General features: G+C 42.5%; 1 protein-coding gene across 17 annotated transcripts in view; it reads right to left on the reverse strand.

Annotated features, from left to right (window-relative positions):
• The window catches only part of LOC310822998 (neurexin-1a-like), a gene marked incomplete at its 5' end in the record, with an annotated part of 300716 nt that overhangs the window by 149018 nt on the left and 124619 nt on the right, over positions 1-27079 (reverse strand). For 16 of the 17 annotated variants that reach the window (XM_083695624.1, XM_083695636.1, XM_083695631.1 and 13 more), the window contains 6 exons: positions 734-924; positions 2405-2786; positions 3082-3204; positions 11780-11806; positions 14562-14765; positions 23800-24183. In XM_083695624.1, coding sequence (XP_083551750.1) covers positions 734-924; positions 2405-2786; positions 3082-3204; positions 11780-11806; positions 14562-14765; positions 23800-24183 — 1311 coding nt within the window. Of the gene's footprint in view, positions 1-733; positions 925-2404; positions 2787-3081; positions 3243-11775; positions 11807-14561; positions 14766-23799; positions 24184-27079 lie in introns of all 17 variants that reach the window. The other variant, XM_083695638.1, reaches the window with a different exon arrangement.

Raw genomic sequence — 27079 nt, forward strand, 5'->3', positions numbered from 1 at the left:
CAAGCCTAAGTTTTTTTTGGCTATGTTTCTGATTTTTCAGCCTAATAATTACTTCCTTGCCTAGAATCAATACTAGACATTGACAGCTTTCTTATGCCTGCACAAATTATGTTACTTTTGGGTACCCTAAAATAGGGGACTATGCATAAAAACTGAATTTCTGAAAAACTAATTTCTGAATGGTGACACCAATATGTACACAAACACCATCAAATAAAGCTGACAATCTCTACTTTAACCTCATAGTAAATATTTGATTTAAAATCCAAACTTCTGCAGTGTAGAGCCAAAAGAAGAAAAAATCCTTCACTGTCCCATTACTTACGCTGGACACTCTATGTACTTGTGTTTCAAATTGCCGGTGTTATGCCTGTATCTTCTCAGTTCAAAGTATGGCTGTAGAATGTCTTGTGGAGATCTTTATAAGTAGTCAAACTGAGTGTTTGGAGTCCTGTCTACTTCCATTATATGGCTTATGCTTGCGGCCAAGCCCAGCAGTAGTGGCTCAAAAATACAATGTTGACCGAAAGAAAACTGGGTGAGCCTACAACTCTCCAAGTAAGTGGAAAATGAGGTATAACATCAACAATCCTGAACTAACAACTCAATTAAATATTCAGGAGTCAACACTTATGAAATTGTTAGAGGGATAGCCAGTGGTTCATCCAAATAGTGCAGTAAGCATACTACAGTACCATCCTAATGAGTGCACAGACACACAACAACAACCTACCCTTCAGGTCCAGGTTCTTGGCTCCTACAGTGGTCTGGGTGGTGATCTTGGTGTCGATCTTGACCGTGTGGAGGTTGTTGGTGTCCCGGGAGATCATCACATTGTGCCAGTGGTTGTCATTGAGGGGCTTGTTGGAGTTTCCCTTGATCAGATGAGCACCATTCCCCAGGTCGGATACATAGTGCAGGTAGCTGGAGTCAAATATTCAAATGAATGAGCGGATGCAGGCACACAAACACACAGACACACACAAGTGATGATGCTGTAATGTAGTTGTGTGTCTGCTATTCTGGTATTTTGAACAGCACACTGTTGTTATGGAAACAGCAGGGTCAGTTATGAGTGGATCCATAGTTGTTGTAGCCTCTCATATAAAACCTGGCAAAATAGGATTTAACTTTGTGTTGTTTTGTTTCATTCAATCTTATTTGATCTCCTATTCCATTTAACAATGTTGGTGATATCTTGTTTCCCTACACCTAACACGACTGGCTTTTTACCTCTTAATTGTAACATTATGCATGCTGTGCCAGGAAATGGTACTTATAAGAAAGTTAATTTAATTTAAGTTTCATGGAACTCCTTTGTTTCTTTCTTGTAATGAGAATTGCTCCACCTGATTCCCTTTTACGGAGATTGGTTTCAGTGCTAATGGTACCTTTATGTGGATTACAACTGATATCAATTATAGCCAAGAGCCATTTTATTGCCTTTGCATAAATATTAAGACAAGGAAAATAAAACACGTTTATCGCCTAATTATGCCAGACAAAAAATTGAGCTCTACAGTAGAGTTTTAAACAGGCCTGAAAATGCAAGCCCGAACCGAGCCCATTGGGATGAGGCCCGAGCCCAGCCCGGACCCGACATTGAAGACATTTTCATGAGCCCGAGCGCACAAGAGCAAAATCGCAGCACTGCAGAGAAGAGTGGAGACTGCTTGGAAACTCACCTTAGTTACTATCAACAACTGTATTAACTGCACCTGCCTTCATAGAATACCATATATACTGTATTTCCAGAAATTAGCCAGATCTTGCTGTTGTTTGTGTTTTAGTTTTTTTGCCTGAGCGTTCCATAAGAGAAGGCTTCATGCAATGAAGTTTGTTATGCTTTAAATTGGCCTGATACTCTTCTTCAGCTGCAGGTGAAGAGAGCATGACAGAGCAGTGGCACATTAGTAAATGGAACATGTTCATTCTTATTTTTCGCAACCTTTAACACCAATTCTGTAGCTTAATTAGGACAGCGAGAATGAAAAAGCGCTCAAAAACCAAACTTAAAGATTTGCATTATTTCTACAGATAATACAGCGCCTTCAGTAAGTATTCAACCTTTTTTCCACATTTCAAACTTTTTCCACATTTTGTGACTATGACTAGAGCAGAGGAAGAGAGCTAGAGCGAGGGAGAGAGAGCAGTAGGCAGCGAGTTATCACACAGCCACACAAGATTATATAAAAAAGAAAATTAAACATAGCTATGTTGCGGCAAACCCGTGCCTGGCCTGGCCCAAATCAATTGTCAGAAAATCAGGCACAGTACTCTACAGTAGCTCAAAAGCAAAACAATGATCAACTTACTATAATTATTGTATGGAGGGCAACCTACATGCCACTGTGTTACATACAGTATATCTATGTCAAGACTATCCCAGGCTGTGGCAACCTACCCCTTCACCAGCTCCACCACAATGAAGTCATTTCCATCACCGCTGTTGAAGAGGATGAGGCCATCAGAGGAGGTGGTTTTGAACTGAAAGAAGAGGTGCATGGAGTAGTAGGCCTGTAGAGTTGTCAGGGCCACGTAGCTAGAGCGTGATTTGAAGGTGACGGGGTCAGCAATTATAGTCTTGAAGCCGATCATGGCGTTGAGCTCACAGTAGTCGATATCCCCGTTCTTACACAGGTCTATGTAGGCCATGCCATTAAAGGAGAGGCTCTGGAGGTGGCCAATGAAGTTGGATGGCACGATGGGCATGAAACGCTTCTCTGTCACAATGCCCGTCTCGATGTTGTGGAACTCCAACTGGGTGTGATCACCCGCCATTTGACCTTTGATTGGCACAGGAGGGAGGGTGGGGGGAGAGGACATGGATGGGGGGGGGGTCATTCATGTCTCCAGCAGGGCCCATTATTACTGCTCCAAAAGATCTGGACAGGTGTCTACTCATGGAGAAGGCAAGTCAATTACAATGTAGTAAAGTATGTTTAAAATGATCTGTGTGGCTCATCTATTCCACAAGTGGCTGCAGCTAGTGGCTTACCTATAAGGGCCCACGAATAGTCCTGAAAAGTCTCACACTCATATAAAATATTTGTTAAACAGTTGTTGACAAAGATAAAGTACCTTCCACAGGCTGCAGATCATCTACGGTCAGTTTCAAACTCTTTCCCCTCCTGAACACACGCACTGTGTGCCACTCGTTATCGTTCAGATTCTGACCCGCAAATATGGTCTCTGGACCCTTGCCTGTAGGACAGTCCAAACAGTGGTTAACACACAAACACCTCAAAAGAGAAAGAAGAGAGAGAAAAGAGAGTGACTGACACAGTGAGTAGAAACAGAGAGAGAGAGAGAAAATGAAATAAAATAATAGTTTGATTGGACAAGAACATTTTAAAGAAAACAAGGTTAATGGTCCATTCAACTCCATCCCAAGTCTAACTGGCATGTGTTGTGTTGGTCGCATCATTAGCCATTACAATGGACCTCCGGTACATTCCTGCTTTGTCTTTTAACAACGTTTTTATGTTATTGTCAACCCAGTATAGATAAAACAAGTATAGAGGCAAAATATTTTCACAGAAATCAAGATCATATCTCTAAGAAAATAAGTTGCTATATTATTCAAATAGGCTATGAATATATTTAGCTGAAAAGAGGTATAGTTATTTACCTAAATACATTGACAATGCCACTTGGTGGCAGCATATCCCCACCAAAGGGCTGTTACACAAAGACGAGGTACAGTACAGAACAACTGTGCATAGCACTCCATCTTGCTTAGTTATATCACCCTAACTGGTATTATGTTCCTCATCTAAAAAAAGGACAAATACAAATAAATAAAATACAAATAAAAATGTATAACAATTATTTATTTACAAAAATAGACATAATGTAAGCAATATTCAAAGTGCTAGTTTGAGCTCCTTGATGGTGAGGCAGGCTGGTGTCTTGACATTAGTTGTCCTGGAGACTCCACAAGCAGAAAACAGAAATACGGACTGTGATTTTCAAGAAGCACATTCTGATGTCATGGTTGGCTACAGTAACTGTCTAAGAGGCTAATCAACTGTGTCTGAAAAAACAAGGGATAGTGTTACTATAGCCTATCATGACGCCACTTGCCACCAAAGTCTGATACTTTCAGTGTAATTCAATTCAAACAAACACACTTAAGTGAATTCTGCAGTATGTGCAACATGAGAACATTATTGCATTCACACCTATTCATTATGAACAACTAAATGCTATCAATGACACAGTTAATTGGGTTGAAAGTTTGTCAAACACTATACTATTGTAGTTTGTTAAATCCACATACTGTACTATTACTGTACTATTACCAGCATACTAAGGAAAATCCCATTGGTGTGTGCTTAGTTATTTTTTACCCCGTCTGGTATGTTTAATTTGTGTTTGTAATAGCAAAACCATTCATCAAAGTTTCAATTAACCAACATTGCCCAAACTGTGTCACAGCTGGCTGACACAGGGAGAGATGTCTCATCCCATCGAGGAGCTTTAGAAGACAACATCAAACACTGAATGATTTCCAAGTCAGAGCAACTGCCCTCCATCTCAAATGATCTCGTTCCATCTGGCAGGAAGTGAATCTCTGTTCTGTATGATTCCATATAATCACAGTTGCTGGAGTTGTTCCAATTGGAGAACCACTCTGTTTTTCCCATAAAGCCACTGTCTTAGAGAATGTTTGAAACTCCCTCACTCCTTCTCCTGTGCCCTCAACCTCCCTGGAATATACACCAAACAAGCCAATGAGGATGTGTCACTGTGACAATATTAAAATCCCCAGGCTCCAGATGCCTTCGCCCTGTGTCGGGAGCCATTCAGATGGGGACCAGGTTCATTCCAGTGAGCCCATTTATGGCTATTTATTTCCCTCCTTTTCGGCAATCTTCAAAGCTCCAACTCAATGTGTATGCAAATCTGAGGCAGCCAAGGCACTGGGATACACTCAATCTCAGAGGCGCAGTTTTGCTTTGTAAGCACTAAACACCGGGGCAGGATTGAAACCAGACGACTGGCGAGGGATTAAGAGGGAGAGATATGAAATAAGGGGATGGAGTTGGACTTGAAAAGATGCTTGATCTTTGCCTTCCATCACTCTGTCCTTGTCATTCTCAGAGGAGGAAAGAGAAAGAGAAGGGGAAATGGGGCCAAATGTCTAAGGCTGCACGCTCATGTGTGACATGTGCTGTAGGGCCAGGATTGAACCTCAAAGTCTTTGGTCCAAGGTCCAGCCTGTGGGTGTACAGTGAGGCCATAGAGTGCGGTCTAGTGAACACAACCTGCTCTCCACTCCTCTCCTCGCTGATGGTGATCTATCTGCAGTGATGGATCTACAGTGATCCCTTCCTGCCTCATTGACTTCATGCCCAAGGGAAGATTGGAGCAGCGTGGTAAGAGGAGGGATGAGAAGATGTGATTATACAGTCAATCGGCTCTGGCTGGCTGGGTGTTCTCCTCCGCACTGTGACTCACCAGATGGAGAGGCACTCTGACCACAGAACAGGTCACTAGAGAGGGCTTAGTCATCACACTCTCCAGTCAGAGCAGACATGCAGGCCTGCAAACCAGGGCAGGAGACCTGAGCAAGCCGTGGTCTCATCATATCGCTGTCATATGAAATACCAATCAGCTTCACGGTTTAAATGCACTGTACAGTAGGTGGTAATATGCAGTAACTATGTGTGGGCATGAAGCCTATCTATTGCTGGTAGTGTAATGGCCCAAATGATACAATTCAATAGAGGTTTATCTGGTATAGCACATACATTAACTTATTTTTATATGCAAATCCAATGGGATTCAAAATATTACTATTATTCATTGACTTCTCTCACACACTCTAATCCTATGAATTGATATTTGCATAATTGTTCTGTAACTACATTACAAATGCAAAGGTGGCAGTGATCTTTTGGCTGCACAAACCACTGGGTTGCATCTCTCTATTTGTGTGTGAATGTGCACTTGTGTTATCCATAAGCAAGTGGAGGAAACTTACACTATAGCTCAATATAAAGAGACTAGACTGCATCTCTTCTATAGTGAAGAGGTTAAATAATAGTGGGTGCCTAAATGGCATTACTCATAACATTATAAAGTGAAACACTGCCTTGAGAATCTGCCAAGAAAAAGTCATGGCAGAAATAAAAATAAAAATAATATAACAGCATATGGCAGGGACTGTCAACTCCTGACCATACCGTGATTCTACTGAAAACGCCAAGTCCAAATAAATCGATAATACAAGACCAGCATGGGCAAACAAAAAAGCCAATCTGTCTGTGTATATTTTTAGATTGTTGTCACTCAGTACCTGTTAACAGTGTTTAAGTTGAAGTGGCAGTGTTTTTCTGAGGCAGCTCTGGGCAGCCTGGGGGAGCCAAGGTCTCTAATTGACAGTGATGTGTTCTTTGAGTCTGTGCTGACATTCCTCATACACCACGCTGACCTGAGATGCAGTGCCTGACAACACATTAATTAAGACAAGAAAAATATTGGGCAAAACATGATAAGTAAAAAGATATTAAAAAAACCCTGAAGAAAACAGAATGTGAACTGTTGTGGTTTTAAAAATGCACTGGCATGGCGCGTTTCTCTCCAAGAACTTCAATTAAACATTGCCAATTAGGTCTGGGGCGAAGCAGGAAGCACTGTTTATTCCTTTCTCCTGTTTCCTTTCTTGAGGATGAATATTTCCATTGACACATAACCAAATGTTGATGAGAGCTCAGTTATGACACAGCAGTTTGTCACACTGAGTGATGTGTGCCAAAAACCTGTTGTTGAATATCAACGTTTGTCTGTATTTCATAATTTCAATCATCTATAAAAACACTTTTAAGTCTATATCATTGTAACCTTGATACCAGGCTATAGTGCACAGCACATTTAAGTCTGGGATAACAACGACTAAAACCTGGCTTTGGTGGGACTGAATTTACTAAGTAAAGTATTTGTCATTATTTGATTTTAGTGAATCACAACTGTGAGGCGTGGCTCTGAAATCAGAAACATGTGGTGCACATGCACTGGAGATGAAGTGCTGTGGGACATGATTGATGTGAGGTAAATCCAATGGCTATGCACTGCCAGTTTCTGGCCATCTTTCTGTTGGATAAACAAAGGCCAAGTTTGATGCGTTTTGCACATTTGGGGCGGAAGTGGAATGACACCAATATCATTGTGGCAATTCTGAATACTGTGCATTAGACATTCAAAACAAAATATCAAATGGGTTCTCTCCCTACACTCACTCTTGTGTACCTTCGCTGATTTCAATCACACTTGGCCCAGTCCGGTGACCCCGCCTATCACTGACCCAGTCCAGTGAACCCACCTATCACACAGCCCAATAAAGGGACGTGGAAAGCGTGCCATTTCATCCATCCCACTCTTCACTCACTGACTGTCCGAAGCGTACTGTAGTTGTATTTGTGTAGCTAGTTACAACTTAATTTAACTGTTCTACTGAGAATCCTATGATTCTCCCGGGGCATTGTCTCTACTGGACTACTGCAGTTCAGCTCAACATTAAAGTAATATTTTCAGATATTTTCAGACTTTTGGAAGTTTGTAAATGTTCACTTTGTGAGCACTTCTTAACTTTCTGAGCTAGAAGGCTAACAAGAGAAGGTCTGTAGCTAGCCACTCTGGAATTGCTGAACCCTTGCTAGCTCGACAATTAATCCTCAGGCTATTATTATAACATCCTATGTGTAGGCTACGGCTAACACTTGGATGGTCGGCTAACTAAGTGACTCGTTGTCTCTGGACCACTTCAGCCCTTGGCTAGCTTTGATAAACACATTTTCTTTCACCTTCTGTGAGAGGTCCCTAGTGTAAGTTTCAGCTAACCACTGGGATGGATGACTAGCTAGCACAATCGTCGACATTACGACTTGAGCATGCAGCTAATCTGGCAGTTGCTAGCTCCTATGCTTTGCGCGAACAGAGCTAGCTTAAAATAGCATTGTGACATCCTTGATGGCCCCATTGACCTGGCTTGGTTCGGGGTGGCTCTCGAGGACCTGAAGGCAAGAGTCGAGGAAGTCTACACCTCCATCCTCCCTCTCAAGGGCAGAGAAGAAACCCTCCACTGGCCAAATCATGCCCATGAGACCTCCTCCTCTGCACATCAAGTTCCCAAAGTCGCCCTCCGAAGCTCAGATCAAGGACTGGCCCAGACCAGCGACCTCAGCCGAAATACCCTCCACAGTCTTCCTCTTTGCCCTACCCAGAACCAGGAAGCAGACCCCTCACCTCATTGCCACTCTCACGCTGAGCTTGTGAAGAGGTTAGCTGGATGAATGGTGAGCTTGCCACATCCCGTTATCACTTGCAAGCATCACCGGCGTGTACCAGGCATGATTGATATGGGGTCTTCAGCAAAGGTACACAAGAGTGCATGTTGCATAGTGAGGGGTCTCCCTCATCTCCTTCAGAGAACCTGGGCTGTAACCTTTAGCTTTTGTTATGTGATTTTCAGAGCTGCCAATTGATTTGGAAACTCGTGATGTTATGGTGCACCAGTTCTATGGTAAACCACGGTGTCAAACTCTTAAGTTATCATACTGAAAGAATTTATGTAAGGTTATCGGTCCTGTAATGTTATCGGTTCACCGGAGATACTGCTCAATGTACTGTTAAAACTAGTGCCAATGTGTTCCACAAGCGAGGAGCCAAGAAGTCGACTACCAACAGTTACTTTTTGAACTTAATAAACTACTTTTAATTTACACGTTATGATCTATTGATAACTGCCAACCAAAACGCTTGTGGCTTAAATGTTCCAGCGGCCCCCCACTAATAATATAAGCAGGTGAACTTGTGGGCACAGTATGATCATGTGGAATTATAGAAGAATGTGAAAGTATAGTACACAACAATAAAAACATAATGTTTCTACATAATGTTTGCCCTAAAGCGAACTGCAGCTTGTAGAACACAAAGCATTTGCGGTACAGTGGAAGAGGGGAGAGTAGCTTATCAGCTCAGAGGGAATTGTTTAAACATCAAGATATAATTGGACCAACTTATCTTTGTATTATTTCTATGTATTATTTCTATGTATTATTTATCTCATCTAAATGAAGCTTTTCTCTGTAAAACTGGTAGCTTATAGTCACACGACAGCGCAGAGAAGCAGAGGAAATGTTTTAGCGGTATTTTGATAATAGGTGCAACACGTAATGCAACCTATAACAGAATAACATGAGGATTTGTTATTGAGATAGGAGTCAGGGTTTTAGGTTTCGTTGGGATTGGTAAAGGATACAAGAAAATAGCATATAGGCTGCTAAGTAGGCTCTAGGTCAAAAGATTAATTTTCTCTCCCATGCCATCCTCTACTCTGAATAGTAAACAGACTTCATTGTTATGGTTTCACAGACAAGTCGGCCTATTTGTGACTGTCTGAAGATTCACAATGACAGCTCAAAAGGCACAGTTATTTTATAGGCTATACTGTAGGTTTAGGGGATCCCCTGTATCTTTGGTCATGTATATGGCTACCTTTTACGGTTCAAGACTATAGATTGTAGAAAATGGCTGTTACAGGTGTTTAAAAAAGTGCTCCAGCTTCCATTGAGCCCCTCCTCAACTTAACCAATCAACTCAGCAAAAAGAGAAATATGTTAATTCAAATTGCATATTTCATTAATTATTTTGCATGTTTTTTCATTTTAAACTCGTGTAAAACCGTAATAACAAAGAAAATAAAAGCGTGGTTACCGGGCCCTTGAGCATGACTGTCAAAATGTCATACTGTGACCCTACCGTGTCATACCGTGACACCCCTAGTGGAAAGAGGACTGATATCATGCTACAGCTTTGTAACATAGTAATCCAATGTTATTGGGACTAAAGATACTTGTATTTGTGGACCAATGAGGACCAGCTCACACTTTGCCAAATCTTGCTTGGGTAAATTGGATTACTGTTGCATACAACACTGGTTTGTTATATTGCTATGAAGGTGAAGAATAATCAAAAACACGTCTACTGTATGCTTAAGATTATTCATTTGAAGCGTGTCTCCTTGAAATAGCAGCAACAGGGTTTTATCAAATAATCACAAAACATGTCTGATCTAGCTCAAGAAAAAACTAATAAATACCTTTTGTTGGGCATTCTAGAGGTAGATACAGTCTGATGCACCTCCATCAATAGAAACATATTAAGTTGAAGTAAAAGTATGGAGAGCAAACATTGCATCATCTCCATGGCTTATTTTCCATATTTAATTATTTTAACAGGATGTTATAGACAGGATGTGAAACAAGTTGTTTTTGTTTACAGTATATAGATGCCTATTTGACATTGTTGCTTAAATTGGTTATCTCAAGGTGAAAGTGATGCTGAAAGGATACGTGCTCTGCCTGAATGTGCAACATGCATTTAAATATGTGCAAGAAATCATGTGTGGGAGGCATTATAATTCAATGTGTATTTCTTCAATGTGTACATAGATGATAGTTTTCACACTGTGATTCAACAAAGAATGACACTTCAAGGCACTCTGCTTAATGACGAAAAGCTTATGGTATGCCATTTGCATACACAATTTACGACGGATGCATTCTCAGTTGCATTGAAAACACAATTTAGCATTTAGATAGGTATTAAAAAGTACCACTGGCAGGGGATACTGTGTAACAGAATTAGTTTGAGTAAATCATTTTCAATGGTCAAATGCAGTGACCTTTATGTTTATACATTTCCTGTGTGCTCTATCATACATTAATTGTTACAAACAAAAACAATCAGTGGAGTAGGATGTGCAATCTAAATACTGTATATGACATCTAATGTAATATGTCATGTTTGGCGAGTAGAACAGTAAAGTGAGGCCAGTGTGGCGGAAAAGAAGCTAAATGCGTCAGACACAGCTCCCTTAGATAATGTGTGTATATGTTTAAGTATGTCGAGTCACAAAACAGGAAACAAGATAATCTGTTATGACTCCTGAGAAGCCATCATTAATTCATCACTGCTTCTAAATAATGAATGCAATGAAGAGTTTCCTCCCAAAATATTGCAATTCAACCTCTGTATCACCACCCGACCCTTCTGCCAGTCCCACTCCATCCCAGTATCTCTCCCTCCCTCTCCATCCCTCTCTCTCTGCTCTGTGAGACAGGTTAATGAGAATAATAAAATCACACTCCATATTTCCTTTCTGCTTTGAAAAGCCTCATCAATTTACAAGCAGCAACATAGACTGAGGTAAAAGAAAGAGGGGAAAAAAGGAAAAAGGAGCAGGGGAAATCATGCATGGCTAAAATACCTGTTTCCAAAGCATGCATTTTATATCAGTCTGTTTGACTTTAGGAGCGTCAAGGTTTGTTAATTAGAAACAACAGGGTGTGAAGAATCACTGTTGTCTGCCATGTTTGGGGACATCATTAATTCCCCCCCCCCCCCCCCATCCTCCTCCTGCAGTTATTATTCTGGAGGAAAGCACAGATGCACACTCAACCACCTAACTCTTTACATGCCAACAGCAAAACACCCATCTCACATGTGAGTTTCAATACGGACAGGGAATGTTTTGATTGAAAACACAATGTCACAATAGTTACAACAGTGATTATTCACATCCTGTATTATCTGTAAAAAAAAAAATGGTGCACTTCAACTACCAGGTCTAAAAATCTACATGGAAATGATGCATTGACCTACTTCAAAACTGTACTGCTGTTAAGTAAGGTGCTACAATATGCATCTCTGAATAACCACAAAATTCTGAACAGTAAATAGTAGAAATAAAGAAATGTGAACAGTCACTTACTGGTGGTACAGTTAATCCTGATACAGTCTAGATGGGGGAGAATAGATGAGATGTAAATTCATCCTTCAAGGTTACAGCTGCAGACACCATTAAAGCATACAGTCCACCCCTCTGGGGACAGACACACGGACACAGAGGCCATCTCTGATGCTCTCGCCCATGTACCCTCCTCCTCAATAACCAGCTCAGGCTGCTCTGGTAAGAGTTGCTCAGATGTGGCAGGGGGGCATGGCTCGTCTAGTTATTAACTACTACTACATTATGCTTGGTAATAAGCCAAAGTGAAAGACTATGATTGATCTGCACCTGATCGTCGTTTGAATTAATTAATTTGATTTGTTGGTTACTTTTTTTTAAAATTATTAATGAAAGAAATGTAGAATCAAGGATAAAAGACATAAGATACAATTCAGTGAGAAGTGCAGTCCTGTATCGATGCTTTGGCAAAATGGCCTATGGTGGCTATAAAAGCAGGTCTCTTTGACACAGGAGATACGATAGCTTGGGCCATGACAATAATACACTATGAGAGCATCAGAACATGGTCAAGGTCAAGCTGGGCCACATGGTAGGTACACTGAGGTTTTCATATTTACTTTACATGCCGCAAAGGCACTCAAAGATGCCATGCCTCGATTGGCCACTGCGGGCAACGGTGGCTTTTCTTTGCCAGTTCAAAGGTTTCACACTGAATGTAGTTTGCTCCCTCACAGTGGAGTTTGGAGCCTACTCACATTGGACATGATGCCTTTGGTGACAGAGGCTTTTCTCACAGCACCTCCACTGTTGTTACTTGTAATAAGTTCACATTTGGCCAGTAAGTATGTTACAAACTTAGCATATCCGACTATTGTTACCACTGCTTTTCTCTCTCACTCTGTGATATATTTATCTATCTGTCTATCTATCTATTTCTTACTGTCTACAGTATCTGTCTATTTGTCTATCTATCTGTCTATCTTCTCTCTCTCTCTCTCTCTCTCTCTCTCTCTCTCTCTCTCTCTCTCTCTCTCTCTCTCTCTCTCTCTCTCTCTCTCTCTCTCTCTCTCTCTCTCTCTCTCTCTCTCTCTCTCTCTCTCTCTCTCTCTCTCTCTGCATAGTCAGTGAAGTGGTGAAATGCTGTGAGAAATGTGACCCAGATCCAAACCCAACCTTCCTTCCCATCTGGCCCTGCCAGTCGTGTGTCGTCAACCGCAGCAGAAAAGTGGTCGCAAACAGCCAAAGACCAACACTAGCTTGCCCTTATAGGGAATGCTCTGCTTTTGAAAGAGGGGAGAGGGAGACATATATTGTGTGTGTGTGGGGGGGGTGAGATGCTAGGCAGTTACTTCTATCACTGACAACCCTGTCAATGTGTGGCACTGTGGCCTCGGGTGGCTAGAGGCTAGACTAGAGGCTTTGAACAGCAGAGCCAGACCTTCCTCTTTGTATGCACTGCTAAACGCGGCCGCTTAGGGACCCCATTTCTGTTTAGCCGGCAGAAAGGAAAAATAGATGGCTATCATTTCCGCAGCAATGCTCTGTTTGGGAGATATCAAACTTTTCAGAGGCATCACAGGATTCTCTCTGGTGCTCCATAACAAGAGCAAATAGACACACAAACAAACACACACACACACACACACACACACACACACACACACACACACACACACACACACACACACACACAAAAACACCTCTGTTATCTCTATCAAGCTGGGAGACCCTGTTTTATACACACTAAAAATAAATTGTATTCATATATGTGGACCTCTCATCATTGTTTGTTTATCTATGTTTGTTTATCACTTTCATAAATCAAGGATTGCTCGATTGCACATAAACAGGAGGCTCTATCTTAATTGAGCTCAGGGGAAGGCTCGGTCTGACCTCCTTGTCTATGATGTATGGAAGACAGAGAAAGAGGAGGGACACGGTTAAAGACACAACACATTGCTTCAAAGCAGAGATCTGTGAGTGTGGAGGGCTCCGATTAGGTCACAACTCAATGGAGGCCTGCGGCCTTGCAGGTGTCTTCTGATCACATAGGGGTGAAAGGCCTTGTGGTAAACACTGAAGAGACTTCAAAGGGCAAAACAAGTAATTGGGTACTAAGGACATAATATAATTAGGTTCCATTTTAAAACATGGCCATGCCAGACAGTAAATATCATAGAAAAGCTGGCAGTGTGTGAATGTGAGGGCTGAATGGAGTTTTGGTTATGGCTTATATATAGGGGTAAGGAGAGGGCCAAAAGTGTAGATCTGGGACTGAAAGTGGGGTGGAGCAGCGAGCATTCCCTGATAAGTAAGGTTAGCAGTGTGCTCATTTGGCAGTGAGCTGAGAGCCGCAGACTCTGGCCATTGAAGGGCTCTATACCATCCCCTTCTATTCAATACATACATAAATAACATAACAGGATTGTGTGTGTGTGTGTTGTTATATTTTGGGTTATTTGATGTAATGCTTTACTGTGAACCCAAATAATGTATTTGTGTGTATGTGTGTGTGGGTGTGTGTGTGTGTGTGTGTGTGTGTGTGTGTGTGTGTGTGTGTGTGTGTGTGTGTGTGTGCGTGTGTGTGTGTGTGTGCGTGTGTGTGTGTGTGTGTGTGTGTGTGTGTGTATGTGTTTGTGTGTGTGAGTAAATAGCTTTATTCATGTGTTTAAAATGACAGAATCTATAGTATGTGTGCTCTGTTCTATTTATAAATACATAGTTGCAGTGTTCCATAATGTATGACATATGACTATGTTACATGTGTCTGTGCCGCTGCCAGAGAGTGTCTGCGCGGCGTTACCTAGGTTGACAATGAGGCGGACACGGCCTGTCTCCAGCTCCAGACGTAGAGTGTCAGCAGAATCCCGTGATGTGGTGGCCATCAGGACCCCGTAGGCCCTCTGGGAACGGAATCGTAGCGACACGTCCTCAGCTTCCGTGTGCATTACCACTGGCAACTGGATCTTCATGAACTTACTTCCGTCATAGCTGAGGATGGTTGCATCTGCAGAGGAGGAGGTAGTAGGGAGGAAGGAGGGGGAAAGGATAGGGAGAGGGAGAAATTATTGATTTACAAACAATGCCTACATGGTTAATAGATGATATACAGGAAACATGCTACTGTACATAGGCTGTCAAGTTATACTTGAAAATACAGTATACTTGACTGCATTCTGTTGAGAAATCCTGTGTTCATGTGGATGAAAATCTATGGTAATACATAATGTTTCTCTAAACACCATTCTCACTGGGGAGCATTTCATGAGCCATAAATATGCATCAGTTGTTGTCAGTATCCAAATACTGCTCAGTGTGATTATGGAGCGCTGCTGACACACAAAGACTTAGACCAAGTCTGTTTGTACAGATGTATCCCACTTGAGCTGGTGGTGCTGCTGATACGAACTCACTCACTACTCCTGGAATCCCCACAGCCAGATACATGTGTTATGCATGTGTTGCTGAGTCCCTCTGTAATTCCAATACTCCATATTCACCCACTACAGAAACCTGAAAATGATGAAGCCTTGACTGACATAATAAACAACTAGGGCTAAATAAAACGTCTCTTTGGATCCTTATGGACTCACTGGTTAAAATAGTTGTATTCTGTTTGAGTGTTCCGCTCTCAACCAACCCTGAGACAAAGGCAGACAAGGCACTATATGTGAGCCAGTATGAAGACAGTCAAATAGCTTAGAAAAAAAGGCCTATCAGCTTGCTGAGCAAGTTTGTGCACTCTCAGATGCCAGACAAACTGATACATTATCCAGCACCAGTGTGAACACATAGCAAGAGGCAAATATCACATGGCAGTGCAAAGTAGGGCTGACAGCCGCCCCCAATGCCTGTCTGTCTGACTCCTGTAAGTGTTGTGCCAATTCAGGAAGAACCCGTCACTGAGAACACAGAGCAGCCAAGAGAGGACCAGAAACAAAGACTCACATGAGAGCCGTCATGTGCTAATGAACATCCCATAATGATGACAGTCTCAACAGTGACCCCCCAAAAAAGGAGATTTGGTATGGTAATTACACAATGATGAAGACAAATGGCACAGACTATATGTTGAAATGACTTACCTATGCATTCCAATTCATAAACAGCTGCATGTTATGGAAATATGCCCATGGTTATGTGAGCTTAAGGATGAAAATGAGACACTGCCAAGGATGAAAGTCTATTGACTAAAGACAATAATGTAATTGGCTCTAGAGCTGTAATAGGCTGTAAAGCTCTAGTATTGAGCTTCTTCACAGGGTGACTGCATTCACTCTAGGCATTAGGTAGCAGTCAACACAACAGTTATGCTGGGGAGATTGTTTAACACTGGAGTAGGTTGTAACAACATTTCCTGTAACCTAACTATAACCCAATAACAAAGCTATTACTGCAGTGTTGAGACATGAGAGCGAGGAAGAGTGAGGGAGAGTGAGGGAGAGTGAGGGAGAGTGAGGGAGAGTGGCGAGGTGATAGGATGCCAATGTGCACACACCACCTCATCACCACAGGCTCCTCACAGAGAGAAAATGTCACATCCATCCCTGTGGGACGACTCTGCCACATCCCCCAAATCCGATCTCTCCCCCACCCTCCTGGCGTACGCCACAGGTGACAGTCGCGCGTGACAAATGAGCGCTAACCGCTAAACTGTCCTCCTGCCAGAATGCTATTGCAAAAAGCAGCATTTGGAGACCTGTTAGCAATTGCAAGACAAACCAAGCAGGCTCTAAACACAGGGTAATACATAAGCTATACATAGGTTATTACTGGTAAGAAAGATTGTGTGAGAGAGAACATAGATCTTGCCATGGTCTTGGTTAGGGCCTATATTGGGATCATCAGCTGGGGATGGCTGAGTGATAGGAGACATGACTAGACAATGGTGGCAGATACAGTATGAGTGACAGAATGTTTCTATACTAGCCTGGCCTCTGCACTGGAGATGAGTCACAGGGAGTCACCATGGTGACGGAAAATTAGAAATTAGCTTGGATGGACACTAAGGAAAGCAGTGTAAAATATACATAGAATATAAGATTTGTATTCATACACATGATCTGCATTTTTTTCCAGGGCATTGTAAATTCAGAAATATTGCATTTAATTTTCTTAGAAATCATCTCTGTTGAGATGTGTCTAACAGGCTGTCAAAACCCACCGTAAATACAAAACACTCAGATAGATATGGAAATATAGAGACTGACATGAGGGAATCATTATCTAATGCAAAGTGAGCACCTGTCAAAAATCCAATCCTGGAGCCCCACTCATTTTTAATGGCACATCCGTGTTTAATATCAAAATAAAGCAGAGAGGGAAAGAAGCTGTTGCGACTCCGTCAAACCAGCGGGAGGCTGTCAGAGAAGAGCAGTGTGGTGTGGATGAAAATGAGCCAAGCATTTATTCTGGGTCTTGTAACAACAAAAAAACATGAGTTTCCTGATTTTCACAAGAAAACAAGGAGCAATCTAGGAGTCTGCTCTTGAGAGGAGGGACAAATGAGGCAGTAATCCCAACAAGGGGGACAAGCAATGGCAAACAGGGACACTCTGTCTGTGAGTCCCTCCTCTCTCCCTTCCAGGAGTGGAGGGTTTGCAGGAGGGAAACCTGTCACAGGATTGCAATGCTCCATGGCACCAGGCCCAATCCAATTCAAATATTGCTGAATTACACTTGCCACAGGGATTTGGAAAACGTATGTTCAACATCCATAATAAACAGGAAGAATTGGCTCATAGGCATCATAAATAATTCAAGGCTTATGTCTTCTCTTGTACAGCCTTCTCTGAATATCTTAGTGTACACAACCCAGGAAATAGACATACTGACTGCTAAATGGGTTAAAACAACCTGCCAACTGAGAGACTACAGAGGTCATGGACACCTTCCCCAGTCCAGAGAGACATGAACATTCAGTGCCAATATCAACATCCCTTCTACAAGGCTGGAGCTGAGACCATAAGGCTGCTATATCAGAAAGCACTTCCAGGAAATGGCACTGACAACCGACTGTGGAGGAGAAAATAACCACAGAACTGCTTGTCTGTTAAACAGTAACTCCAGCCAAGATCTGCTTTGTGAACACATGTCAAAGCAAGGTACACTATGTTTAGGGGTACTACCAACAGAGCTGATTGATGTAGTTTAACTCAAAAGGGAACATGCAGAGAATGCAACAGGCACATTGCAGATATCATAACACTAAAACCAGAGAAATACACTTCTGACAAGTAACACATCTCATGTGATGTGACTTATATACTGTAGAACAGAGCAGTGGAGAAAGTAAAGCGTGGCTGTGCAAATGAGTGTGTGTGTGTGTGTGTGTGTGTGTGTGTGTGTGTGTGTGTGTGTGTGTGTGTGTGTGAGTATGTGCGTGTGAGTGTATGTGTGTGTGTGTGTGTGTGAGTTTGTGTGTGTGCATGTGCGTGTGAGTGTATGTGTTTGCCTGTCTTTATCTGTGTATGAGAGAGCACACATAAAGAGAGCGAGATGTTCTTTTCTCTTGTCAAAGGGCCCTTCTGTGTTGAACGGTGCTATGGCTCTCTGCAATAGCAATCCAGCAAGTCACATCTCATTAGGGACTACGTGCCTGCACCGCACCTTCCCTGCTATCTGGGTGCACACCTCAACCCTCCGCTATGAGACTAATATTTGGGCTAATTAGCAACTGGGGGAGCAATGAGGGGGAGGACATTTGGGATACAGGGAGAAGAAATTGCTTTGTCTGCTTAATTAAAATCTCTCTGATTCAAAGTGGGTGAGTTGCGGCATTGCTCGCTTCCTCAACTCCACCCCCCTTTCCTCCCTTTCGTCGTCCTCCTCCCACACCATATGCAGTAGCTGTATTTTGCCACCGGGTGGTACACCATGCATGGATAAGTGAGGGCTGGGCTAATTCTTCTGACAGCTCCTCGGCCTGCTGGTGCCTGCTCCATCCTACCAGCGCAGACACAATCTGGAGCCATCAAAACAGCTGGCAGCGTGCCAAGGCAGATCCTCCGCACCATGGCCCCCACTCCTGCTCCACCGACGCCAGTCTCACACATGACACAGAGACAGCAAGAGAGAGAGACAGAATGAAGGAAAGAAATAGAGAGAGAGAGAGAGAGAGGGGGGGGGGGAGCGTGCGAGAGGGAGCGAGAAAGATACATAGATACAAATAGATAGATAGATAGATACATAGATACAAATAGATAGATAGATAGATAGATAGATAGATAGATAGATAGATAGATAGATAGATAGATAGATAGATAGATCAATAGATAGATAAACAAACAGACAGATATAGACAGATAGATAGATAGATAGATAGATAGATAGATAGATAGATAGATAGATAGATAGATAGATAGATAGATAGACAGACAGACAAACAGAGAGACACCCATGCATCAAGTCATAAACACCTGACTGATGTGAGGTTTCAATGCACCCCTCAGCTTTGTTTTTTACATTAAGTCAATATAGATTAGATCAGACCCTTTATGAGTCCAAGTGTGCTCTCTCGGCAGGCAATTACCTTCCAAAGTGTAAAGGACTGCAGTGCACCGCCTATGCCCACTTCCCCTCCCTCATGTCCTATGCCCACTTCACCTCCCTCATGTCCTATGCCCACTTCACCTCCCTCATGTCCTATGCCCACTTCCCCTCCCTCATGTCCTATGCCCACTTCACCTCCCTCATGTCCTATGCCCACTTCACCTCCCTCATGTCCTATGCCCACTTCACCTCCCTCATGTCCTATGCCCTCATTCCTGTCAACTGATTAGCAAGGATGGGAGGCACACATGTGGAAAATTAGAGTGGAGCAAAGCCAGGCGAGGTGTGCATGAGAGACCACGTACATTCACGCCTCTCTCCCCACTGTCACATTCTCCAACTGTCATCATAAAATCTCATGAATAACGTATTTCCTAATAGTCAGTGACACAGTCCTCATGTCACGCCGCCTCCTGCACAAAGCTTCCAAATAAGGAAGAACCTTCCACATATGGAACTGTAAAATACAGGGAATATCAGTAGAGTTCCATTGCCTCCAAAGTCCATATGTATACAGCCTAAAACCTGTATGCAGCCTAAAACATCTGTGAATATTCAGCTAATTAATCAAATTCAGATCCTTTTTCAACCAATTTAGTAGAATTTCTAATATTGCCTGATTACCTTTATATGTCTGCATTTCAAGATTCTGTCTCTGCTTTTTGTATTGTGGAAAGTCTAGTAATTCAATCAAAGTTGCTCTGTAAACAGACACAAATGACTCGAGTGAACTAGCTGTTGACAGTCTCAGACTTAGCCTTCAGTGCACAGCTGGCTGCTAATCAGCTTTAATCTCAATCAAAGAGGTCAAGGGGTCATCCCTTGGCCAAACCAGCCTTCCAGAGCTCTGCTTGGCTAACAGCACAACACTTGGATTCATGCTGCCCATCTACAAACAGAAAAGAAAAATTAGGAGGATAGATGGAAAATGGAGAATGGATGGAAAATATTGAAAAAAGAAAGAGATCATGCTTGGCTGTGTTTCTCAGCAACTGAGGCAAGGAAACACAATTACAATAAACATCAGCATCTGGCGTCAAGCACCAATGCCAGTTTGGCAAGGCAACAGCTCTCAAGCAGGAATCAGCCGAGTGGGACTCAGCACTGTCTACTGTCTAATTACATCCTAACAAACGTAATCATACACACATACACACACATACACTAAAATGATGTACACATCATGAAGCCAAGGTCAGGGGTCAACATATAAAGAAGCTATATCATTAAAGAGATGCTATGGGATAATTTTTAGAATTTCAGCCCACAATTCTTAAAGTAGCGCCTGCACTGATAAACTAGGGATTCTGTGGCTGAATCAGGTAAGACAGTGATTCAGTTCATAGATTATATTTGTACGAACTATACATTGACTATCCAGGCCCAAAACTAGAGGTTTAAAAAAATGCAGACATGGTTGTGAAGATCCCATAGCAACTCTTGGTCCTCTGTGGCTCAGTTGGTAGAGCATGGCGCTAACAATGCTTAGGTTGGGGGTTCGTTACCCGCTGCGACTATATATACTGAAAAATGTATGCACTCACTGCAATGTAAGTCGCTTTGGATAAAAGCGTCAGCTAAATGGCATATATATATATATATATAGAACATATATACAGTTAGGTCCATATATATTTGGACTCTGACACATTTTTTTTTATTTTAGCTGTTTACCAAAACATATTCAAGTTACAGTTATATATGAATATGGGCTTAAAGTGCAGACTCTCAGCTTTAATTTGAGGGTTTTCACATCCAAATTGGAGGAAGGGTTTAGGAATTGCAGCTCTTTAATATGTAGCCCCCTCTTTTTCAAGGGACCAAAAGTAATTGGACAATTGACTCAAAAGCAGTTTCATGGGCAGGTGTGGGCTATTCCTTTGTTATTTCTTTATCAATTAAGCAGGTAAAAGGTCTGAGTTGATTCCAAGTGCGGAAATTGCATTTGGAAGCTGTTGCTGTGAACGCACAACATGAGGTCAAAGGAGCTCTCAATGCAAGTAAAACAGGCCATCCTTACGCTGCAAAAACTAAAAAATCGCCAACATTAGGAGTGGCCAAATCAACAGTTTGATACATTCTGAAAGAAAAAGAACGCACTGGTGAGTTCGGCAACACAAAAAGGACTGAATGTCCACGGAAGACAGTGGTGGCCAGTGGTGGATGATCGCAGCATCCTTCACATGGTAAAGAAAAACCCCTTCACAACATCTAGCCAAGTGAAGAACACTCTCCAGGAGGTAGGCAGAAGTCTACCAAAAAGAGAAGACTTCACGAGAGCAAATACAGAGGGTTCATCACAAGGTGCAAATCATTCATAAGCCTTAAGAATAGAAAGGCCAGATTAGACTTTGCCAAAAATCATCTAAAAAAGCCAGCCCAGTTCTGGAACAGCATTCTTTGGACAGATGAAACTAAGATCAACCTGTACCAGCATGATGGGAAGAAAAAAGTATGGAGAAGGCTTGGAACTGCTCATGGTCCGAAGTATACCACATCATCTATAAAACACGGTGGAGGCAGTGTGATGGCATGGGCATGCATGGCTTTCAATGGCACTGGGTCACTAGTGTTTATTGATGATGTGACAGAAGACAGAAGCAGCCGGATGAATTCTGAAGTGTTTAGGGATATACTGTCTGCTCAGATTCAGCCAAATTCAGCAAAGTTGATTGGACGGCGCTTCACAGTACAGATGGACAATGACCCAAAACATACCGCGAAAGCAACCCAGGGGTTTTTTAAGGCAAAGAAGTGGAATATGCTGCAATGGCTGAGTTAATCACCTGATCTCAACCTGATCGAGCATGCATTTCACTTGCTGAAGACAGAACTAAAGGCAGAAAGACCCACAAATAAACAACAACTGAAGACAGCTGCAGTAAAAGCCTGGCAAAGCATCACAAAGAACAAAACCCAGCATTTGGTGATGTCCATGGGTTCCAGACTTCAGGCAGTCATTGCCTGCAAAGGATTTTCGACAAAGTATTAAAAATGAACATTTTATTTATGATTATGTTAATTTGTCCAATTACATTTGAGCCCCTGAAAATAGGGGACTGTGTATAAAAATGGTTGCAATTCCTAAACGTTTCATACAATATTTTTGTTCAACCCCTGGAATTAAAGCTGAAAGTCTGCCCTTCAATTGCATCTTGATTGTTTCATTTCAAATCCATTGTGGTGGCGTACAGAGCAAACATTATGAAAATTGTGTCACTGTCCAAATATTTCCGGACCTAACTGTATATAACTCTTTAAGATAAAGAGAAAATTTGAGGCTCTTGAAAGGACACCTAATCTTCTAGTCTGTTTACTCTATGTGTACTGTAGGTTACAGTGTTAATGGTTTCTTGTCTTGACTATGGCCGGGATTCAAGCCGTTGCAGATAACAGGTCCCAGGATAACGCAAACATTCCTGCAACAATAACATGTGGGGATTCATGTTCTACTCATGTTCTACTGTGTGAAACCTTAACAAAGTTAACTGCATTTAAAATGTATCATGTTTTCTTGTAGCACAAGAAGAATCACATGTTTGAGTTATCCTGGAAACCCTATATCTGCAATTGATTGAATTTGGCCATGAAACCTCAGGGGCAGGATTGAGGTCAGACTAATTGCAGTAGAAGGTACTTACTACACGTTATTTCCCTGAATCTCTTTCTGTGTCATCCTCTTTCTCTCCTTCCCTCTTTCTTTTTTATGATTCCCCTCCTCTCTCTGACTCAGGTAGAAGGATAGAGGGATGAGTATTCTGCTCCGGGTCTGGTCATGAGTGAGTGGTTTGATGAGCCAAATGGTTAGCAGGAGAAGACAGTCAATTTACAGGGTAGTGTGCAGGCTGGACGGAGGCTGTCACAGCAACGTGATGTTCAGCTGCCAATCAACCCATTATCTCTCTTTCTGTCTCTCTCTCTCTCTCTCTCTCTCTCTCTCTCTGCTCATCTCATCTAAATATAGTAGTATTCTGTTTGCAGTGGTTATTTTGGTGGTTGGTTACTATCTTCCACTGTAGAAATCCCAGCTGACAGACTCCAGCTCCATAGGCACCACCCCAGAGCTGAACCAGGCAGGTGGTCTCCTCTGACAAAGCATCCCAAATCTGCAGTGTGTGTAATCATGGCTTAAAGCCCTTCACTTTTAGGCTACCTTTGATGTCAATTATATTCACATTTCTAACACCCTTCCTCCCTCCCTTCTCCACCACCAAATCTCACACCTACTTTCCCAATGACAGTGCACAGCGGGGTAACATAAGGCTATGGTGGGGAGACATCAGCAGTCCCAGCCAGTATGTAAGCTGACAGAGTGAGACATTCCCACCAAACAACCTGGAGTCACACAAAATATGGAAATAATAAACACTGCTCAAAAACAAACAACCACATATGTGCTGCAGAGCTCTCCGGAAACACTCTTTAGGCTACCTCTACCCAATCATCACAACCCAGACAAGGAGGAATAATCTGAACTGGGGGTGTTTTACCTCTCTCGCATGAGCGGCCCAGATAGCCCGTCCCAGAGCAGTCACACACATAGCGGTTCCAGCCCTCACGACAGACGCCATTGTTCTGACAGGGGTTGCTCAGGCACTGTTTGGGCAGCTCTTTGGAGCAGGATGGCTTCACCCCAGTGGCCTTCTGGACCTCGGCTAGGCGTCGGACATCCTTACTCTGACCATCGATGAAGAGGTCCCGGATACAGCCCACATAGCCATAGTTGAGCAGTGCTGTCCACACTTCTGTGGGGAACACCAGGCCCAGCTTGTTCTCCGGCAGCCCCCCCAGGTAGAGATTGTCATCAAGGTCCAGGATCTCACTCTCCCCTGGTGCGGTGTACGCCGTGCGGAGGGTGTTGATGGAGATTGTACCTGGACATGAGGAGAGAGTTGGAGTGAGGGCGATGATAACGGCTCAACATCTGGAGTTGTTGGGAAGATGGATCCTGATTGTAACATATATGTCAATCAATAATGGCTGTGCATATCAGCATATCTGTACAAGCCCCAATAGAAGCCCCATTGAACAATAAATGTCTCAATACCGAGGGAGAAATTGTTTTAATTAGTGTTTTATCACAACGCGGTCAAGAAATTATTCTTTTAGAATGAGCGATGGCATGTTTATCACAAGTGCTAGCCAATTAGTAAACTAAAATCTTTGGAGGTAACCCTCTATTTTCCTTGCATCTCCCCCATTGTACATCTATTTTATCACTGGTCATAAAGGAAAGAAAAGACAGGATAAGAAAAATGAGGGCCCCCTCATTTCAGCCGACCAAACGAAAAACCCCATCACGGCCATATTTTTTGACGTGATTAACGAAGTGCAGGTTGTTTCTTTTTCCCTGTCTCTCCTTCTGTTTGCCTCTCCAACACATAAACCTGCAATGAGAGTTAGTGTGTTTCCCTGCCGTGATTTATTGCTCACATTCAGGTTTAATTCTCGATCTGGAGCACGGTAAACAACAGCGGACATGACCAGACTATAAAACTGCGGAGTGGGAGGCCATACTGAGGAACTCAGGTCTGGTGATTAATTTGTGTATGGATCCGTTAATTTCAGCACAGCAGCATTGTGGATCTTTAATTAATGGCGGCTGCCTAAGCTGCCCGTGTCCTCACACAGTAATCTATACCATAGATCTGAAGAGCTACCGGGCTACTGCCTGAGAACCACCGAGGGACAGAGAAAAAGAGGAGAGAGAGGGTGAGAGGGAATGAGAAAGGAGAGAAATATGATAGAAAGAGAATGAATTTGTCATACTGTAATAATTTGCTTTTTTGAGTGACAGATGCACGCTGTGGTAGACATGAGCTAGCTACGTACACTGTATGAGCTCACTGCCTTGGGGTAAACTGCAGGACCCTAACTGCTTGTGCTCAGGATAAGACCATACTTATTCATAAACCCAAATTGTTTGCAAAACATGTCCCAAACCACACATGGATTTTCAGCAGGGCTGGCACAATTGTTTGTTTCCTGGATATGCCATGTACAGTAGATTAAAGCATTTAACAACATATTACAGTACATATAGAAGTCAAGTCAAGTGCTTGGTGTGTTTTAATAGTTTTATGGGTATTCAGAACATATAGCTAAAGGGCAACTAAGTTGTACTTAAAAGGACAATCCAAAATGGTAACTGTATTAGCTAGTGTCCATTTGCGTGGCTGTGTGGAGCCAAGGTGAGCCAGCCCCAGCACCCTGCTGCCTAGGAGAGACAGCTAAGGAGCCTGTACACAGTGATTAACCTGGCCCCTCAAACACATTCCTGCTCCTTTCTCAGGGTCTCGGCCCCAGGCATCTGTTCCAGCACCTTCCTCAGACCACCCACCTGGCCCCACTCCCTCCAGCCACAGCTGCTGCTAGGACTTTCAAGCATTGCACAATTGGCAATGGCCAATGGACACGCAGCCAAAACAGCTCCCTTCAGGTTATGGCTAACGAGCCCACTACATCAAACTCATTAGCGGGGAAAGTTCTCTCATAGTACAGCACACCAATCGTAGAGTAGTAGACTGCATGGTGAACCAGTGGACATTAATTTAGGATCCTGACAGAGTTAGAAGGGAAGGTGGTCAGTAATGGAATTGTGTGAAAATAAGCCATATGAAATGACATGTGAAATTACATGCATGTTGTTAGGATGTTTGACATGTCCTCAGCCATTGCAATGGCATGAAACACCCTACCACATGGTAACACTTCCCTCTAAGACTATGTGGACTTCATATAGTCTCTGTGACTCATGATGCCTGTCATACGTTTGCACAAACATAAAAAAAAAACATCTTAGAATGTATATACAAGCCATCTAAAGATAAATGTTGCCCATCAAACCTTGGCAGGTGTGAAAATGCTTAAATACATCATGGTGGGCTGTCTTGTGTGAACATGTCTGACTAAATTGATGTTCGTCGAGGATAAGAGAGGGATGTCAGCATATTTCAGGTGTCTGCTCTGAGTGCTCCTCTCACTTGTCACAGTTCTGTTAGGAAGTGTGTAAACAAAGTCAAGCTATGTTTAAGTCAGAAGACACTGTACACTCTGATGGGGAAAAGTACTATCACCACTACGGCGACATGAAGAACACAACACACACTGTAGATTTACATATAGCTAGAGAATTGTTCATGGCTGAAAGGGATGTGAAAAACATAGAACAGAGAAGAGAGGGAGACAAAATAAAGAACATGATGGGAACATACAGATAAAGACGAAGGAGGAGATGAGGGAGTAGTAGATAACAACAGATAAGAGAAAAGGGCAGATAAAGAAAACGGAGACAGCTGAAGAGGAAGATGAAAAGATAAAAAGGATAAAGACTAGATAGTAACTACGATGATGATAATGACGACGATGATGAAAATAATGATGATGATGATGATGATGACAATAATGACGTCCAAATGATCATCATCATCATCATTGTCATCTTCATCATCGTCGTCATTGTTGAAATCTATAAAATCAAATAGTTGAGTCGACAGCATATCCTGCCATCTTCTTCCTTCTTCCTATTGGAGGTGTTTGTTAAACTGTCACGCTTTTTTCCTGTATGTAGTGCCTACAGAAACATAATTTACTCTCAGTCTACTTTAAAGGCCTTTCAATTTATAAGATAAGCCTTTTTCATACCCATATGGAATATGGGGAATCAATGCCAGGAAAATATGCAACACTAAAACAAATATGCAACACTCAAACTTGAGGTCTAACTAGTCCAACATGCTTGCCGCTCTGCTGCCTGTGGTTTGATGTGAC

This window comes from Argentina silus (genome assembly GCF_951799395.1).
Source record: "Argentina silus genome assembly, chromosome: X".
Lineage (NCBI taxonomy): Eukaryota > Metazoa > Chordata > Actinopteri > Argentiniformes > Argentinidae > Argentina > Argentina silus.